The following is a 14,543-nucleotide window of genomic DNA, read 5'->3' as shown; positions in this document are numbered from 1 at the left end:
CCTGCCCAGAGAGGCTGTGGACTATCCCTGACAGGTTGGATGAGGCTTGGAACAACCCGGGATAGTGGAAGGTGTCCCTGCCCATGGCAGGGCTGGAACTGGGTGATCCTTAAATCCCTTCCAACCCAAACTGAATTTGGCTCCAAGTTTCACCTTGGGAAAACCCCACCCGTCTGGATAAGGAGAAAAAAGGAAGTTTCTTCCATGCCTTTTTCCGACCTTGCTGCACTCCAATTCCTAAGCAACACAAGGGATTCCCCCCCCGACATTCCACAAGACATCCTGAAGCTTTAACTCCCACAAAGGCAGCCCATGCAGCTGTCTTTCCCACAAACATGGATCACAATGCTCCAAGAGGTAGAGGACCCACACCTGGAGCCAATATTTCATGGAAAATCCGTCCTTACTTGGTACTGCTGTTCCTTCTGTCTGCTGGGATGGCTCCAGTTCCGATCTGCACAGAGGGGCAGCTGGGCAAGGGCTGGCTCTGGAATATCAGCTCTGGGGTGAGATCCACTTCCGTAGGACTCACCATCACTTTGGCTGCGGAAAGCAGAGCTGTTTTCCCCTTGTTGTAGTTCTCCAAGACCTGTCCAGGGAAAGCAGAGGAACAGCAGGGATTGACTGGAGGCTTTCCAACAGCTGCATTGGCCTCTTTCTTCCCAGAGCCTTCTGGAAGCACGGGGAGATATAGGATTAGATGGATAAATCCTGACATATCCCCAGATGTCACCTGGGCTCCAGTTTAATGGCAGCTCCTGGAATGAACCATTACCACCCAACTTCGTGTCATTCTGACATTAAATGTGGAAACAGGAGCTTCTGGGACTTTGGGAATTCCATTCCCAAACCTCACCACGCTCCACTCCAACACCCCATGCCAAGACTGAGCGGGAGCATCCCCTTTCCTCCTCTTCTCCAAAATAAATGGCCTGGTGTATTTAACCAGCAGCATTCCAGGGCAAGGCCGGCCTGTGCCGGTGTTTTTTGGGATGGCAATTCCCTGCCTTACCTTGTTGAGCCCTTCCATGACCACATAGGGGAGGTGTTCGTGCAGCATGGCCGGGGAGATGATCACCTCGTTGAAGGCCTTGTTGTCCCCCCAGATGGCAAAGTAAGTGGGATCTTCCTGCTCACAGCAGCTGGAAAAAGGGTCCAGAAAACAGGGAAAACAGGATGGAAGAGCAGAGGGGTGTTTTGGCATGCGAAAACATCAGGATGCAGAGGGAGAAAAAGGAAAAACAGAGGGAAGAGATGTTAAAATACATACTGCTCCAAAATTCTGCATTATCCAACAGGGAAATGATTATCCAGTGCCCAAATGAGTTCCAAGAGAGCTGCAGAGGAACTTTGGACAAGGGCCTGGCATGACGGGACAAGGGGAAATGGCTTCCCGCTGACAGAGTGTGGGTTTAGATGGGATATTGGGAAGAAATCCTTCCCTGTGAGGGTGGGGAGGCCTTGGAATGGATTTCCCAGAAAAGCTGTGGCTGCCTCATCCCTGGAAGTGTTCCAAGCCAGTTTAGATGGGGCTTGGAGCAACCTGGGATAGTGGAAAGGTGTCCCTGCCCATTGCAGGAGGTAGAACTGGGTGATCCTAAGTCCCTCCCAACCCGAACCATTCCAAGATTCCATGTGCTGGTTTAGATTAGATATTGGAAGATATCTAATCCTCTTCCCTGTGAGGATGGTGAGACTGGAAAACTGGGATGGATTTCCAAGGGAAGCCGTGGCTGCTCCATCCCTGGAATTTTTAAAATCCAGGCTGGACTTGGCTTGGAGCAACCCGGTCTGGTGGAAAGCATCCCTGCCCATGGATCTCCACAGTCCCAACCCAAACCACTCCCTAGCTCCACCAGCACAGACACAACCACTGTCCTCGTGAGACAGCGGGGAAGAAAATCCGCTTCTCCTTGTGTCAGAGAGAGTTTTCCAGCAGGAATTCCAGCAGGAACTGCAGGACTCACCAGCACTGCTCGGCAGGGTGGTTGTGCACCACGTGGATGATGCGGCCGGGGGGGTACAGGGGGGTGCTGGCGCTCAGGGCGATGGTCAGGTCACTGGGATGTGTCCAGAGCCGGTTGCTCGTCACCGAGTTCTCCTCCGGCTCCTCGGGAAGCTCGGATTTGGGAATGCACTTGGTGGCCCCCACGATGATCCGCCACTGGCCCCACAAAGAGAGAGAGAGAGAGAGAGGAAGGGAGGATTTGAGGAGAGAAAAGCAAAGAAAAGCAGAATCACTTCGTAAGATTTGAGAGATTTAAACAATTCCAGAGGCAGGACATTCCCTGTTTGCTTTCACACACGAGGGATTTGCCTAAGGAAGGTGTGTGAAACACCAACAGAGGTGTCCAGGTAAAACACAGAGACACTGGGAATAAATGAGGAACAATACAAAGACAGGAAAACAGGGAAACTGGAGACAGAGACAATCCAAGTGTTTGTGAAAGCTGGTTTTCCTTTCCCAATTATATACCCTCTCCAGGTAAATTCCATCATGTTTTATCTCTAAAAATCTTCATATTTTATGGTTTTTTTTCATCTTGGTGCAACAGTAAAGACTGAGGAGGGACAACTTCCCACATTTCCTATCTCCAAGGCATGAGCAGACCTCTTATCCTGAAACAGCATCACCTGGATGTTCCTACAAGCACAGCAACTGCTGTACTTCCAGCCTGTTCCCAGTTTTTACTGGCCAGGAAAAGCTGCAGTTGGAATACAGACTTTAAGAGGCTCAGACAGAAAATTCCCTGCTCAGTTATTTGGGATCTGTGATGGTGAAGTTGCCAGAATGAGCCGGAATGATCCCACTGAGCTCTCCAGCTCTTTCCATCATTCCTCTGGTTCCCTAAATAATGATCCCGAGGAGACCTGGAGGAAACCTGCCCTTCCTGCCACTAAAATTCCCCATCCCCGCTCAGAGACATCTCCAGGTGTTGGTTCTTCCCTCTTACCTTTGGTTTGGTGCTTCTTTGGAGAACATCCAGAAGCTGCCGGCGAAATCCCTCCAGCTGAGAGAGCCCGATCCTGGAAGAGAGGAAGATGGGATCATGGAAAAGAGGAAGATGTGACTCTTGAAAAGGAGATGTGGTTATGGAAAAGAGGAAGACTTGATTCTGGAAGAGATGAAGATGTGAATCTGGAGAAGAAGAAGTGAGTCTGGAAAAGAAGAAAATGATGGACTGTGGAAGAGGGGAAAACGTGTTCACAACACCTGGGCAGGGAACAGGACAAGAAGGATACAGAGCACAGAAAAACAAGGGATTGTGCTTCAAAGGACACTACAAGGATACAACATGGAGCAGATGGATTCAGAGGTGGGCTGTGGCATCACCCAGGAGCCAGAGCCAGGAGTGAGAGGCCACAGGGAATTACCAGGACAATAACCAGGATCAGATCAGCAAACAGGAAAGGAGGGAGGTGACGACGGAGAACGACACGGAACAGGTGAGTTGGAAAAGTGTCCTGGAGCTGAATGACACCACTGAGGAGATGACAGGATGGACAGGATCATGGCATCCAGGTAAATCCCAGGTTGCCTGGCTCCCGCTCCAAGTCCCTGCTCAGCAGAACGTATCCCAGGAGATGAGGAAGGTGAGGAATGCCGAGGCACAAGGAATGAGGTGGTTCAGAGAGAAGGTGACATGGAACAGGGATTTTGGGACAAAGTGGACCAAATGTGGTGAAAGCACATCCAGGACAGGGCTGAGATAACACAGGGAACCAGGAAGGTGGCACTGATATTCCAGGTACCACAAGGAGGGATTCCAGAGGCAGGACATTCCCCCTTTTCTTTCACACAGGAGGGATTTGCCTATAAAAAACCCAACAGAGGTGTCCAGGAAAAACACAGCGACACAGAACCAGGAAGAAAAACAGGGAGCAATGCAAGGACAGAAAAATGAGGAAGCCGGAGACAGAGATGATCCAAGTGTTTCTGACAGGAAACAGATGATTTGGGACAGAACAGCAGAGATTCATCAAGGAATTCGCACACTTCTCCACTTGCCTGGGCACCAGATCTTTGCCAAGCACCACTGCAGTCACAAACTCCTTGGAATACTCCATGGCATCCTCACTGGAAGAGAAACAGGAGCAAGAAGAAGCAAACAGTGTTTCATTCCCAATTTGGTGGCAGGGAAACCAGGGGCACAAACCCCAATCCAAGCTGCTCCAGGCTTTGGGGATTTGCACCTTGGGGAAGAAGAGCCTGATCTCCACATCCCATGGCCCAACCATTACCCTGCACATGGCTCTGGATATACCTGGGAAAGGAAGTGCTTGAACTCAGTGCCTCACAATCATTTTCCAGTAGTTTGGGAATGGCGGGACAGCCAAGAAAGAAGATATTCCCTGCTCCTGAGACTACAATGTAGCACGAAATAACCCCAACGTTTGGGAGAACTCAGATGGCAAATTTCTGCAGCAACCTGAGTTCCAAGAGAAGAGGGAAGGAATCAGGATTCCCACTCTGACTTTCCACAGGAAGAGGCTGCCTCACTGACCTAGGGATGATCCTGGGCACAGCTCAAGTCAGGAGCTACCAAGGGAGCCACGAGTGGAAGTTTGGAGCAGAAGGTTGTAAAACTCTCCTGAAACATCCTCCTCTGTAGCTCTGAGGCTGCAGAAGACCCGGGAATACTACAAGGAATGTCAGCATCCAGATCCAGCAGCAGGATGGTTTAAAACTCTTGGCTGCTCCTGGAATATCATGCAGGAACTACCACAAGAAGCCTCTCACGATCCATAGCTGATTCCAAGGATCCCCGTGGTATCTGTCAGGACTAGGAAGACCTTCCCTCACTTCACAGCAATCCAATGGGATGTTTTGTTTGGGAATGACATGACCAGAAGGTCTGTTCCCATTTATAATGGGAGGAATTCAGGATTAATCTCTCCCTGGTTTTGCCCCATGGCAAAGGGAGAGAAACCAGAACAAGCCCTGTGACCCATTTTAGGCTGCAGAATGACAGAAATCACATCCCAATTCCAATTTCTCTGGAAAAGGAGTCCGAACAACCAGATCAGCTGCTGCAGACACCTGCATTTGCTCGTGTCTCCCTTACTCCCATCTGTTCAGAGAGATGGGGAAACTGGGAGTGAGCAGAGAATAAGGAAACTGCACTTTCCCATTAAAATCAGAGCCACGAATAATTCAGTTATAAACCAGGATATTTGGGAAAGTGGCCCCCTGCCGTCCTAACCTGAATTCCAAACCATATCCCAGAGGAAACACTCGGCTTCTGCAGGCTGCCTGTCTGTTTCACTGCTCCCTAGAGCCCCACAAGCAGGATCCAGCGCATCCCAGGTGTATCCCAACACCTACCTGAGCAGCCCACCTGGGGGGGAATAGGCAAAGCACTTCAGGGATGGATACTGGGGGCGCAGCAGGAAGGACAGGATGGCAGCTGTGCCAGCTCCCAGGGAATGCCCAACCACAATCAGGCCGTAGTGTTTTGTTCCTCTTCCCTAAAAAACATGGAAACAACAAGGAATAGAGATCAGGCTGGAAATTAAATTGAATTGAGTCTTCCTTTATACATGAGCACTCCAGATTCCAGCTGAACAGCTCCTTGCTTGTTCTGAATCATGGAATCTTCTTGGAATCCTGGAATGGTTTAGGTTGGAAGGGAAGGGAGAGATCATCCCATTCCACCCCCTGCCATGGGCAAGGACACCTTCCACTAGCTCAGGTTGCTCCTAGCCCCGTCCAACCCATCCTGGAACACTTCCAGGGATGGGGCAGACACAGCTTTTCTGGGAAACCTGTGCCAGGGCCTCACTGGAGGCTGGAATTCATTCACTTCTGGAATTCTACATTTGGCCTACTGGCACTTCCCTGAAAGAAAAGAGGTGGGAAGAAAAAGGAAAGGCACACCAGCTGTTTGAATTACTCAGGATTTGATGGGAGCCTTTTGCCCTTCCTGTTAACATCCAAGCCCACACAGAAAGTGCCTCTACACCTCACTGGATGCTTTTCCCTGGAATATCTGTCCTTGGCAACCGTCAGAAATAAGGCCCTGGCCTGGTGGGACCTGGGATGGCACTTATGGACCTAAAGCCAGGAAAAATTCCTCCTGAGTAACAGGAACAACCCCCATTTTCCCTTTCTAGGCAGAGAGGAATGAAGCTCCATCCCAAAAAGCTGGATGCTGGTTTGTCTCTCCCTCCATCCACCAGATATCCCAAGGCAGCATTTCAACAACTATTCCCGACATATAAACCAAGGTAAGCTGCTTCCCAACATTTCCCTTGAGTCCTGTGACATCTCCCTGCCACCGGGAATGTGCCCACAGGGACAGTCAGCACGGCATTCCGAGGAAAATCTCCATAAAGATGGGATTTTAGTTCCTGCTGATTTGGTTTTAATGCTCCCTGTCCCGCATTGCCACCACGTGGGACTTCCTGCCTCAGGAAAAGGAAAATAATCAGGAGCTCTGCAGTGAGCAGAGTGCTTTATTGGTGCTTCCAAAATAAAAAAGCCTTGCGGGAAGTCTGGATGGGGCTTGGAGCAACCTGATCTTGTGGAATGTTCTCTGCCCATGGCAGGGGGTGGAATGGGATGAGCTCTAAGGTCCCTTCCAATCCAAACCGTTCCATGAATGAGTAACTAGGTGGAAATCCAGAGGGACAGGAATTAAAGGAAGAGCTGAGAAATGAATGCAACAGACTCAGGGACACGGAGATTCCCTTAAAACCCAGTTTTTTATGGAAATCTTATCCTCTGTCCAGAGACAAACTCATACTCACCAAATCCCGTCCAAAAGCTTGGGACAGCACCATCTCCTGCTCCAGCTTCTTCTTGATGTACTCAGCAGACAGCACCATGCCCTGTGGGAAGCGGGAAGACACAGCAGGATGTAAATGGGATCTCAACATCCAGCAGCCAGAAGGTGAGGAAGCTCTGGAATGTCCCTCAGCATGGATCAGCATGGAGGGAGAACTGACTCCCCTCTGCATTTCCAAAGTTTTGGCGTTGAAGGAGTAATTAAGGAACACTCCAAGGGCCTATTCCTGAGCTTTTAGAGGGAAAACTTCGGGCCCCAGGACCTGGGGCAGAACAGAGAAATAGACTTGGATATTCTGAATATTAGTGTTTTAAAAGCCAAATTATCCTATTCCAGGTAAATCTGTAGAGTTTTCCATTTAAATCTGGGAATAAAAGTGTGAATTATTCTGAGATAATAATACCAACACCGAAGGGAAAAGTGGCAGCACTAGGATTTAGTTCCTGCCTTCTCCAGCCATAACTATTAAGGGAATTTGGCTGTCAGAGGACATTCATCCCAAATTATTAAAAGTTTTTATTCCCTAGAAGTCAAGAAGTGCTGGAAGATGGGAAAGATCATATCTGTGTCTAAACATTCCTCCTCTCTGCTGAGGAGTGTTGCTCCCTCTGTGTGGTGATACCAAATCTAGTTGATCCAATTCCAAGTGCAGTTACAAACAAGCAACTGGAATTTGGTTTGTTGCATAAATTCCTGGTGGTGCCACAGTTTAATTCAGTGGGAAGTGAGCCTGAACTCCAAAAAATGGGGGAAAAAATGGGGAAATCATCTCTTTGGCTGTTTTTTTCTTTAAATCCCCACCTGAAAATGGTGTAAGTACAATGGGAATGTTACTGGGGGCTCACTCTCCATCTCTGAGATATAAAAGGATTCCTGGCTCCAAAAGCAAAGAAAAATATATGTAAATAACAATATATAAAACCTCAGTTATCCTGGAGAGCTGGATCGGGGGCTGGAGTTAAACATGACAGGATAACCAGAGGGGAAAATCAGGGAAATCAGGGAAATCGGAGGAAGAGCTGAGGGGGAAAATGGCGGGGGGAAAATGAGGGGGCAGAAATTTGGCGGGAAAATGAGGCGGGAAAATCCAAATCAGGGATAAATCTAAATCAGGGATAAATCTACATCAGGGATAAATCTACATCAGGGATAAATCTACATCAGGGATATCAGTGCTGATTCTCTTGCAGCAATATCACCACATCAAGCCTCCAGAGATCAAGTTTTATTCCATTCTCGTGGAATTTCTTGGATTATTTCAAAGGGGGGCGGAAAGGAGTAAGAGGAGCCAGTGAGGACAAGAAAGCAAAGAAACATGGAATTTTCCAGGTGCTCAGTATCCGAAATGCCCTTGATCCCAATCTGGAGGTTGGAGAGGGAAAGCAGGACAGCGGAGACCCCATTCCATGGAAATGGGAAATATGGGATGCTGCCACCACCACAAAGCACCGCAGTGGTTGTGCCTTATCCCAGCTCCCAGCAGCTCCCCAGCTTCCAGAAGAGTCTCCATTCCCAATCCTAATGAGAAGTGAGCAGCAGGCCACTGATCTAAATTCCCACCATGAATTTGGGATTCTATTTTTAGGGAGCGTGACCCAAATCCACGGTGATGTCACTGCTGGGATGTTAGTCAGCCTTCAGGATGTGTTTTTGGTAATTATATCTTAATGGAGACCGGGATTTTAATTGTTATGGAATGACACTGCAAAATTCCATTTAGATTTTCCATTGGAAAAAATTCCTAAATTTCATGGAATCCTGGTTTGGGTTGAAAGGGACCTTAAGGATCATCCAATTCCATGGGCAGGGACACTTTCCATTAGCCCAGGTTGCTCCAAGCCCCATCTAACCTGGTCTTGGACACTTCCAGGGATGTGGCATCCATAAATTCTCTGGGAAACAAATCCAATTTCGAGTTAATAAAACCATTTGGGCTTAATTTTGGAAGTTGACATGTAAATAAACAAATGGAGCAAGGATTTAGGGAAAGGGAATGGAAATATTCTGCATTGTTTTGCATCCCAAAGGCACACAATGGCTCTGGGATATTTGAGATTTGGGAGGAAAGCCTCAGAAGGGTCTATTTAGGAGAGAAAAATGTAGGAAATTCTCATTACTGGATGTTCTACCAACCTGGGATCATGGCTGAGCTTCCAGGACTTTCCAGCAGCTCCTTCTTGTCCTCCTGGTTGGTTCAACACCAGGAAACAAAGCTCCATAGCATCCTATTTTCACTAATTTTGTCCTGGGAGCTCAACAATTAAATCTGGATTCACCCCCTTGGCTCGGGATTATTTTTAAAATTAACCTTGTTATGAAACCAGAGGATTTTATTGCAAAAATAGTGAAGTTGGATTCTTCTTTGAGCTATAATTCCTTTTTTTTTATGGCATTCTAATCCCTAAACTTTAGTTCCAGCTCTATTTTTTGATCCAGAATAGCTCAGAGCCCTGATAAATACTTTTTAATTGTGACATTGGAGCTGTGCTGTGATAAAAAAATCTCACGTAAACAGCAAGACTGGGAATTTTAGGATGGCTGATGGACACCCCCGGGGATGGGTGGGACAGAATCAGCAGGAAAACACCCCAAATCAAACAGATCCTGGGAAAGCTCCCACATAGCCAAGTCCTTGTTTCCAAATTAAATGTGTAAGTGAGACATTGGATTTGTTTGGTTATTAAACTTGGCTCCTGGACATTAAAAATGCCTTTAAAATTCCATTATCTCCCTTAGTTTTCCCTCGGGAATCAACAGCACATTACTGTCTGCAGATTAATATTGATAATAATTCCAGACGAAGTGAATATTCCTCTCCTGGCAGCAATCCCAAAAAAAAAAAAACCAAACCAAAACAAAAAAACCACAAAGGACAAATAAAAGCTCTGGCTGGAACAAAGGGAATAAACTGATAATGTTCCATGGAAGTCACGGGCGGAGGAATATTTTCATATAAAGATCAAAAGCAAAGCCAGTTTCTGCAAGGATCTATTCCTGGATTTTCATTGAACCATGGAATTCTGGAATGGTTTGGGCTGGAAGGGACCTAAAAGCCCATCCAGTCCCATGAACAGGGACACCTTCCACTAGTCCAGGTTGCTCCAAGATCCATCCTCCAAAGTGTTCCTGCCCAGAGCAGGGTTTGGAAAGGGACCTTTAAGGTCCCTTCTCCTCCAAACCATCCCAGGATTCCATGATTCTACTTCCTAAAGCAGAGGGAAAAGGTTTGGCATTCTGGCAGGATGCCATGAGGGAAGCAGGAGCTTCCAACTCATGGCTCCCAAGGACTTCCAAGCTCCATATCCCACCTTGGGCAACATCTGATCCCCCCCCAGCAGCACTTCCACTCCATTCCTTCCAACCTTCACTCTGGATTTTCCTTTCCCAACCTGGCACTGCAGCTTTGGCAGCTGCCAAATTCCCAATCATCTTAAAAACTTGGCACGTTGTTCCTTTGCCAGACAGGGGCAAAGGTCAGCTCTGGAATAAATGGATTTAGCCAGCCAAGAGCTGCTCACAGACATGGAGCATCCATCTAATTTCACAGATCCGAGTCCTGCCAGGATCCTTGGAGGACATTCCCACGACAGCAGAATTTTAAGCACACTCTCAGGCTTTGATTGGAAATTCCTTAAAGGTCGTTGGGAGAAAACGTCGTTTGAGTGGCTCCAGGAATTTCGTTCTGGGTCTCCACGATGCCCTTCCGAGTTTGGAATTCTCTAATTGTATGGAGTTTTTAATTACACGCCCAGCGATTTTTACTGTTCCCAACGATTTTAACTATTCCCACTAATTATTCAACACCTCAAAGCCCTTTCTGTCACTCCTTTTTCAAGTAGTTAAGACCATTTGGGGGTTTATAATTAAAAAGTGAAATAATTAGAAAAATCCACAGGGTTTGGTTTGGGATCATTTTCCCTTTGTTTTCCCCACCTTGTGTCCCAGCCATGTTCCATGGTGCCCCTCAACCGGCAGGCGCTCCGCGTCCCCCGTCAGATCCGTCAGGGCATCCTGGAAGAAAAGCAGTCACCTTGCTTCAGGTGAGTCGAATCTGGGACATGATTCTGAACCAGGAAGGGCTCCAACTCTCTGGAATGTCCACCGGGGAGGTCACCTCATATCCCACTTACTTTTGGAGACAGAGTTCCACGGATGCTGATGACCACCTTCTTCTTGTCATGGTCCACGGCCACGTAGAAAGGGGTTTCATAAACCTGGAAAAGATCAGGAGAGACATTCCCGTTGGATTATCCTCAGGGAAAAGGAGGCAGAGAGAGCAACAGGATTTGTGTCCAAACGACACAAATGGACATGGAGAGAAAAGGGCTTTGTTTCCCTTCTTTGTCCCACTCCAGCTGGAAGCAGGTAAATCCCGCTGGGAAGGGGGTCTGGGATTGTCCTTACGGCGTCGTGGCAGGAAGTGTAGACGATGTCCACGGAGGTCATGTTCTCGTCCAGGAAGTGGCGCCGGATGGCGATGGCGTTGCAGCCACAGCAGTTGTCCTCCTCGATGGTGACGCCGGGAGCGTAGCGCGGATGCGACGGGCACAGGCAGCAACATCTGCGGGAGGGAAGCACAGCTTTGAGGGAAAAAGGCTGGATTTGGAGTGGCATTCCCAGAGGAAAGGGAAAGGTGGACACTCCAAGCCTTATCCCTACGGCAGCCGAGTGCCAAGGGAAGGATAAAACCACAGAACAGCCTCAAAATCTGGACTCGGGTGCAGTTTTCCTTCTGAGCACCAGAGAGAGCTACAGTGCAGCCAGTCCCGAAGGAATCCAAGCATGGTGGGGTGGGATGCCTCCTCAAAGGATACTATGCTTGCAAGTGCAGTTTTCCAGTGCTTCAACACAGAAAAGCCAACACTGACCGAGCTCCAGGCTTATTTATAGGAAAAAACGGGGTTTAGAATCATCCCAAAATAAAAAGAGAAGCACAGATTGATTTTCCTTCTGTCTCTCTCATAAATAAAAGGATTCCCAAGGAATTACATTCCTCCCAGTAGTCCAAAAAGTGCCAGAAGCTCATCCCCACCTTGAATCTAGTGACAGAATTCTGGCAGCTGGAAACAGAACCCTGCACCAGGGCAAAAATCCGGAGTTGGAAAAATCCAATTAATCCAAGGGAGCATAGCCCAAGCCAGGCAAATCTTGGAGGTCTTTTAATCAGGACCCAAATGTCAACTCCCTGATTTTTGAGCTCCAAGAAGCTCTTTTTGGACTTGGTGTTGTGCCAGGTGAGTTCTCTCCACTGGCTGTTCCATGCTCCAGAGAGGATGGAGCAGAGGACAGGCTGGTTTATTTACGAGGAACTGGAACGGATTCAGGAAGCGTTTGGAATATGAGGCCCGGAGAGATGGAAAGAAAAAACATGAGGAGAAAAAGGCAGAAAAGAAATCAAGCAGGGGTGGAACAGCAATAGGATGAAATAAATGTGGGGAAAAACAAAGGGTATTTCAAAATGCGGGAAAGCCAGGCAGGGAAGAAGGGGTGAGGGTGGGCACTCACGAGCAGGATCTGGCCAGGCGGCAGAGTCCACACGTGGGCTTCCTCATGAGGTAAATGGGCCATCCATAGGCAGCCAGGGCGAAGAGCATGTAGTAACACACCTCCCGGTACCGCTGCATCTCTTGCTGGAAGACACGGGACTCCCTGAGCCTGGAATCTCTTGGAATTTCCCCCCCCATTCCCTTTTCCCATAGTAAGACACGTGCCGAGAGCCAGCCCCCTCTCCCAGCTACGCTGCGGTGACTGAGGACAGCGAGGTGGGGATGCCAGGCAAGAGCCACCCCCCCTCCCAAAGATCTCTCTGTCTGATTTCCTGAGGAATTCTCTGGGTATCCCACCCTGCTGCCAAGGAAGCTGTTTCCTGCAGATTTGGAAATGAGCTCCCTAAATATCCCCTTTCCAGCAGGCCGGAGGATGCCCAGAGAGGGCTGCAAAGCCAATTTAGGGCCATGTGCCGCAATTGTATCCTATAAAACCTCAGTTATCCCAGAGAGCTGGATCGGGGGCTGGAGTTAAACATGGCAGGATAACCAGAGGGGAAAATCAAGGTAACATCAGGGAGAAATCGGAGGGAAATCGGAGGAAGAGCTGAGGGGGAAAATGGCGGGGGGAAAATGAGGGGGCAGAAATTTGGCGGGAAAATGAGGGGGGAAAAATTGGGCGGGAAAATCTGAATCAGGGATAAATCTAAAACGAGGGATAAATCAGGGATATCAGTGCTGACTCTCTTGCAGCAATATCACCTCATCAAGCCTCCAGAGATCAAGTTTTATTCCATTCTCGTGGAAATTCTTGGATTATTTCCAAGAGGGGCAGAAAGGAAGAGAAGCCAGTGAGGAAAAGAAACCAGGGAACACAGGTGGGTTTGGAGAATCCCACATCCCAGGGACTTACCGCATTCTTCAGATCCAGGTATTTGGTGTTCCTGGTCACTGGCATTCCGGACAGGAAAGCTAAAATGTCATTGTTTGCCTGGAAGTCACAAATACATAGAAAAATTCCCCTGTGTGACAGCAAGACTAAAATCTACTCCCAAATATCCCAACCAGGCCCCTCAAATAGTTCCAATGGTTTTATTCCTGCCTGATTTTAATCCCAACTCAAGGGGGAAGAAAAACTCATTAAAAGAAACCAATTTCCTACTGGGCTGACAATCTGCAAACCTCAACAGCAGCTTGGAAAACTGGGAGCTTTTCCTTCTGTAGCCTGAATCCCAAACCAAGGGAAAAAGCCCAATAAAATAAATCCATTTCCTACTGACTTGACAATCTGCAAGTAGCGGCTTGGAAATGTGGGAATTTTTCCTCCTGCAGATTGCTGGAGTCTTCTCCACATCACTGTACAGTGGGAATAATCTTCCCATTCATTTGGGAAAGGGCCTTGGAGGCCCTTTTGGGATCAAGCGCTCCCCTTGTATCACCTGCCTGGAGAGGATCATTCCAGATTCCAGACTTGGAAGGGAAAAACCACAGGGAAAAACTTGGGAAAAGCTCCTGAAGTCGCCATTATTGTTCTTTCCCAGCTCAGCAAGCAAGAACAGCCCAGAAAGGAGGTGGGGCAGAGCCAGGCGCTGCTCCCGGGGAAACCCGGAGCAGCTGGGAAGCCGAGATCCCCAGGTTCTCCCACCTCATCCAGCACGGCGCTGCGCTTGGCCCGCTGCCGCTGCCGCAGGAGAACCAGCCCCGCGATGATGTCGGAGGGGACGATGTCCAGGTCTCGGAAAAATTCCGCAAAAAGGTAGGCAATCTCGGAGTAGGCGTCCTGCAAAATCCAGGGAGACAGGGGTTGGAGGAGGAGGAGGAATTTGGGTGTGGGGGGCCTCAAAACAGGACGCAAAGCGAGAACTGGACTCATTTCTGGAGCTCTGCCTCCGAAACAGCCACGAGATTCCTGCAGGGAATGCCAGATCTGGACTAATCACATGATTATTGTCTCTTGTTTATTTTCCACCGTCCCACTCGGGGGCTGGATTTGTGCTGTGCGTGGGCACAGAGAACACCTCGACATCCAAACAGCTCGGGCAGGACAAAGGGAGGGAAAGGGAATGTTTTTGGCTCTCTCTATTACACAAAACAGAGAAAATGGGATGGAAACCAAGCAAATCCCAATCCAGTGCAACCTCGGAGCCATCCTTTCTCCTCCAAAGCAGAATAAAGGCCATTCCATGAGGAAAAAACACTAATTTTGTCCTATTTAAGAGTCTCTTCAACTCTAACTTTGCCCTGGGTTCCTTTTTCCCATATTTATCCC

General features: G+C 48.4%; 1 protein-coding gene across 4 annotated transcripts in view; it reads right to left on the bottom strand.

The window, feature by feature from the left end:
- The window catches only part of DAGLA (diacylglycerol lipase alpha), a 57,033-nt gene that overhangs the window by 7,533 nt on the left and 34,957 nt on the right, over positions 1–14,543 (bottom strand). For all 4 annotated transcript variants that reach the window (XM_032111763.1, XM_032111762.1, XM_032111761.1 and 1 more), the window contains 13 exons: positions 13,920–14,054; positions 13,188–13,265; positions 12,294–12,418; positions 11,193–11,349; positions 10,919–11,002; positions 10,722–10,799; positions 6,751–6,831; positions 5,327–5,469; positions 4,010–4,078; positions 2,955–3,027; positions 1,968–2,164; positions 1,013–1,142; positions 408–589 (listed from right to left, as the gene is read on the bottom strand). In XM_032111763.1, the coding sequence (XP_031967654.1) occupies positions 408–589; positions 1,013–1,142; positions 1,968–2,164; positions 2,955–3,027; positions 4,010–4,078; positions 5,327–5,469; positions 6,751–6,831; positions 10,722–10,799; positions 10,919–11,002; positions 11,193–11,349; positions 12,294–12,418; positions 13,188–13,265; positions 13,920–14,054 (1,532 nt within the window). The remainder of the gene's footprint in view (positions 1–407; positions 590–1,012; positions 1,143–1,967; positions 2,165–2,954; positions 3,028–4,009; positions 4,079–5,326; positions 5,470–6,750; positions 6,832–10,721; positions 10,800–10,918; positions 11,003–11,192; positions 11,350–12,293; positions 12,419–13,187; positions 13,266–13,919; positions 14,055–14,543) is intronic.

Source organism: Corvus moneduloides, chromosome 6 (assembly GCF_009650955.1).
Source record: "Corvus moneduloides isolate bCorMon1 chromosome 6, bCorMon1.pri, whole genome shotgun sequence".
NCBI classification, from domain to species: domain Eukaryota; kingdom Metazoa; phylum Chordata; class Aves; order Passeriformes; family Corvidae; genus Corvus; species Corvus moneduloides.
Note: the sequence above shows the minus strand (reverse complement) of the source record. Positions and strands in the feature narration are given on the sequence as shown.